Below are 5609 nucleotides of genomic sequence, written 5' to 3' on the forward strand. Positions count from 1 at the left end.
TATACATATGACCCATCTCATTAAGATGATGATTAAAAAGGAAGAATACTTAGTAGTAGGATCTAGGAATGGAGAAGAATATTCAGGGATCAAAGCTTCAAGTCTTGATTAATAAAAAATCTTTTTCTACATCTTTTTCCGCTCCATTTAATATTGAAGTGAATATTTACATTGTTTCTTATGATGGCAAAGTGGATGATGAAAGGATTGATGTCTAGTTTTAATAGCTAGAGGTATACTTGGGTATTTAGTAGTGTAAAGATTAGCAATAGATATATTTGCAAGACTTTAAAGGATTAAACATGCATTAATGTGGTGGTAAAAGTATATGCATAGTTTAAATAGTGCCTTGATGAAATGAAAATGCTTTTTTGATCAAATGGCAATGTTTTTGCCACAAAAAAGGAAAATTTCCAAGATTAAATTATAAAGTGCAAGAAATAAATCCCTTGAGGATTATCAAACTATAATGAAATGCCAAAGGCACTTACATAGAGACATAAAAAGAAATTTAAGTAGCCCTCTTTGAAGCAAAGAACTTAGATGATGCATGAAAAATGGTCATATTCACTGAAGAATACAGACACAAAGCAACCACATAACCAAGAAATGAAAAAACCAATAGAAGGCACTCCATAACTAAAAAAATAGAAAAGGCATGAAATAAAAATAATTTCAACAATGTAATCTAAGAATAATATATGAATCATTACAATTGATATGGAATTTAAACAAAAAAATAATTCTTGTAATAACAAGAAACAATAATATATACTGAGTTAAGTGATGAGTATGCAATGATTGTGTAGTTGAAAATAATTAATATTATATTGTATTAATGGAGAAAAGGTTACATGGTTGTAATGTAACTCCTTAAGATATGATTAGTTCCTAGTTTGTAGGAGTTTTTTTTCACCTCCCTATTTTGTTGTGATGTATTTATTGAATCATCTTTGATTAATTGAATCAGAGTGTACACTCCAGTTTGTGCAGCCTCTACGTGTAGCTTGCTCGCCTGTGAGCTGCTGGTTAATTCAATTCATTTATTTTCTTTCAGTTTTCTAACATGGTATCAAAGCTCAGATTTGGTGAGCCTGGTCTACCTACAGAGCCTTATTGGCTACATTAGAGCCCTAGTAGCTATAGTGGCCCAATGGCAACATAAGAGCCTCAGTGCTCACAGTTTCAGAGTTTAGGTGGTCGGGAGTGACATGCGTTACTCACAGGAGAAATTTGATTTCTCACAGGTCTTAGCGTATCTCCAGCTGAGCACAAGGCGATCACTGCATTTTTTGGCATAATAGAAGCGATGATCATCGTGGATTTTGGCATCGAACGGTGATGATCGACCTTTCCTTAGAGCAATGTTGATCATTGCACCCAAAAATCACGGTTGTTCAGTGTGAAGGAGCATTGATGTGTTTTTATGGTTCTGTGCATGAGATCTTACCAGATCGGTGATGGATCTGAGTTGCAGACACAAAGATCGTGGTAGAATGGTGGCAGATTTGTGATTGATTTAAAGGTTCTGGTATGTGTTGATATTTTTTTTTATTGTAGCTTGTAATTGTTCACTTGGTTAGAATCGACCAAAGACCGGGGGATCTGGAATCCGATCTGTAAAAAAGGAACAATTTCACAGAAGCCTATCTCAACGAAACTAACAAACTCGATGGGACAAATTATACCAATTGGAAATTCAAGCTACAGATGTTGATTGAGGGATCGAGTGCATGGTCAATTGTCAGTGGCGATGAGCAGAAGCCGACCATTTTGGCAGGTGGTACGAAAGCACTAATACAGGATTGGGATAAAAGGGAGAATAAGGTGAAAGTCTTATTGAAGATGTTTGTTAAAGACAACATTATCCCACATATCAAAGACTATAAATCATCCAGTGAGATATGGACTACACTCAATAACCTCTACCAGACGCAGAACACAAATCGTGTCTTGTCACTCAAAGGCAATTTGTTTTCCATGAGGATGGAGGAGAATGATTCTGTTGTTGGATTCATTGCATGGGTCAAGGACCTGAAGGACAAATTGGGTGACATCGGGGAGAAGGTGTCTAATTTCAATCTTGTTACAATTAGATTGAACGAGATGACAGATGACTACCAGATGTTCAACACAGGCTTATCTGCAAGGGAAAAAACCCCTGCATTTGAAGAGCTGACAGGAATCCTGATATAGGAAGAAGAGTGGCAGTAGAATTTGAGACCATAGAGTGCCAATCTTGCTCTGATGGTGAAGAAGAATCCATACAAAGGGAAACAACCACAGGGAGAGAAAGGCGGTGACACTTTTTAGAAGAGATCATTTATAGCTATGTCTCCAAGTAACAATGGTAACAAATCTGACATTAAATGTTTTTACTTTGGGAAAACCAGTCATTTAGCTAAGTTTTGTTTTAAGAGATAGAGAGATGAAGCTAGAAATAAAAAAAGAAACACATAGGGCACTTTGTCGATGAAGGTCATAGTCATGATCTTTGATTATTTGTAGCCGATTATGCTCTTTCAGTTGTTGAGGAGGGTGAGGCTGAAACATGGTTCGTAGATTCAAGCGTGTCATCACATATGACAGGTAATAGGCATTGGTTCGAAAATTTTGAAGCTAACTACTTGTGGAGTTAACAAATATCTAGGTGATAACAAAGGTTATAAGATTAAGGGGTACGGTGATATTCCGATGATGTTGCCTGATGGTAAGATCAGATATATTAAAAATGTGATGTATGTACCCGGGATCAAGAAGAACTTGATCTCTATTTCAATGATGGTAGATCAGGACCCGCAAGTCAAATTATTCAGAACATAATGTGTCATAAAGGACATCAAGAAGGAACAAGTTACATCAGCAGTGCGTGTGGGAGGCTTCTATAGGTTGAACAAAAGAGCATGCCACACCAAGCTCTGGCTTCAACATGATTAAATTTCGAGAATATTTGGCATCAGATATTCGGTCATCTTAACCTGCAAGATCTCATGCTGCTACAAAGAAAAGGTATGGTTGATGGATTTCTTGCTTTTCAGAATTTTCATTTAGATTGTGATGGATGTGCATTAGGGAAAATGCATAGGGAGGAGTTTCCTTTGAGTGCTGATAGGAAGAAAAGAGATATTCTGGAGCTTGTGCATACAGATATATGCAGACCTATACAGACTAAGTCGCTAGGTGGTGCATATTACTTTCTACTCTCTACTGATGATTGCACTAGATTCTCCTAGCTATAATTTATCAGAAAAACGAGCCAGACATTTCAATGCTTTAAAGAATTTAAGAATATGGTAGAGAAGAAGACAGGGAAATTCATTAAGATTCTCCATTCTGATCAAGGGGGAGAATAAAATTTGGGAGAGTTCATGAAATATTGCGGGAATCATGAGATTATTCAACAATTCACAGTACCTCAGACTCCATAGCAGAATGGAGTTGCTGAATGAAAGAACAGAACCCTTTTGGAGTGCACACGAAGTATGCTTCAAGGTAAGGGTATATCCAATGGTTTTTGGGCTGAACCCATCAACACTGCAGTATACTTGAAAAATAGGAGCCCAACTAAATGTCTTAACTTTAAAACTCCTTTTGAAGCATTTTATGGATATAAGATTGCAGCGAATCATTTAAGGGTTTTTGGGTCAAAATCCTTTGCCCATATTCCCAAGGATGATAGGAAGAAGTTAAACCCCAAGGCCATGAAATGCATCTTTGTAGGAGACTGCACTGAGTTTAAAGCTTATAAGTTGTTTAATCCTTTAACTCATAAAGTGTTTGCGAGTCGAGATGTGCTATTTCATGAGAAGGATGAGGAAGGAAATAAGGAGAATAGCCTTGAATAGTGGCACATTCCATTGTTGATGGAAGAAAGCAGTGAGGACAATCAGCAGTAGCAATAGCAACAACAACAGAAACAGAAAGAGGAAGAAGCAGGTGATGTAATCAGTAAGTCAAGCCCGCTAAGGTCTGAAGCATACATATTTGAGGGGAGTCCCCTACCAAGAAGATCAGGTAGCCATAATCAACTACCGATTCGATTAAAATACTATGCTTTAATGTCAAACATTTTAAATGTTATAGAGCCCACAAATTGTAAAGAAGCTAGTCAATCTCATGTGTGGAGGGCCGCAATGAATGAAGAATTTGAATCTATTATTAGAAATAATACACAGGAACTAGTTGAATTGCCTGAACAAAAAATACCCATAGGTTGCAAGTGGCTTTACAAACCTAAATTTAATGTAGATGGGAGTATAGAAAAGTTTAAAGCTAGATTGGTAGCAAAGGGTTATTCACAGAAAGAGGGAATTGACTATGGAGAAACCTTTGCTCTTCTAGACAAATTGAATACTATTAGAATGTTAATTGCAGTAGGTATAAAACATCAGTGGAAGCTACACCAGTTAGATGTTAAGTCTGCATTTTTAAATGGTGATTTAAAGGAAGAGGTTTATTTAATGCAGCCTGAAGGGTTTGCTAAACAAGGGAAGGAATATTTAGTTTGTAGATTGAAAAAGACCCTTTATGGTTTAAAATAGGCACGGGGGTCTTGGTACGAGAAGATTGATCCATTTTTCTTACAACATGGTTTTCATAGGAGTAAGAACGATCAAAATCTATATACCATGTGTGATGAACAGGGGTAGATAATTTTGATTTCCTTGTATGTGGATGACATGATTATAACAGGTAATGCAGATGCATTAATAAAAGAAATCAAATTGCAGATGTCACAAGATTTTGAAATGAAAGACCTCGGAAGTTTACATTACTGTCTAGGTTTGGAAGTGTGGAGAGACTCTGGGCAAACTTTCCTTACTCAAGCGAAGTATGTCAGAAGGTTGCTTAAAAGGTTCATAATGGAATAGTGTAAGACAACATCAGTACCTTTGCAGCAGAACTTGAAATTATGCAGAGATGATGGCTTTAGGGAGGTGGATGCTACTTTATATAGGCAACTAGTTGGTAGTCTAATATATCTGAATACAAATAGACCAGACTTAGCATACTCTGTTAGTGTGCTGACCCAGTTTATGTCTAAACCTCTTGAAAGTCATTGGGTAGCAGCAAAAAGTGTACTGAGGTAACCTGGATGATCAACGATATATCATGGGCATTTAGTGTTGGAGGATCTGGGGTCATAGCATGGAGTAGTAGAAAGCAGAGCATTGCGTCTTTATCTTCAGTTGAAGCTGAGTACCAAGTAGTATGCGCAGTGACATGTGAAGCTATCTGGTTGAGGAGGCTTCTCCATGATGCAGGAGAAGAGCAGAAAGAAGTGACCATCATCAAATGTGACAACCAGAGTTCCATTAAGCTGGCGAACAACCCAGTGTTTCATAAGAACACGAAACACATAGATACTCAGTTTCACTTTGTTAGAGAAAAGGTCGAGTCAAAATAAATTTTTATTGAATACTGTAAAACATGTGACAATATGGCTGATATTTTTACAAAGCCTCTTGGGAAAGTGAATTTTGAATTGTTTAGGGGGATGTTAGGACTTTAGGATAATCCTTTCTCCATTAAGGGGGAGAGTTGAAAATAATTAATATTATATTGTATTAATGGAGAAATGGTTACATGGTTGTAACGTAACTCCTTAA

At 36.8% G+C, this 5609-nt stretch overlaps 1 protein-coding gene across 1 annotated transcript; it reads left to right on the forward strand.

Annotated features, from left to right (window-relative positions):
* The first annotated feature begins 1710 nt into the window (after positions 1–1710).
* On the forward strand, positions 1711–2196 carry LOC149213996 (uncharacterized). The gene has a single exon (XM_089389243.1). It carries the CDS (start codon positions 1711–1713, stop codon positions 2194–2196), a length of 486 nt encoding a protein of 161 aa, XP_089245369.1.
* Positions 2197–5609: the final 3413 nt, after the last annotated feature.

This window comes from Pinus tabuliformis, chromosome 1_1, assembly GCF_031772625.1.
Source record: "Pinus tabuliformis cultivar Carrire ecotype Pingquan chromosome 1_1, CPIR1, whole genome shotgun sequence".
Classification (NCBI taxonomy): Eukaryota; Viridiplantae; Streptophyta; class Pinopsida; order Pinales; family Pinaceae; genus Pinus; species Pinus tabuliformis.

Bases quoted from the DNA above. Each gene is read 5' to 3' on its own strand.
- LOC149213996 (XM_089389243.1), top strand. From the start codon at position 1,711: ATGTTGATTGAGGGATCGAGTGCATGGTCAATTGTCAGTGGCGATGAG.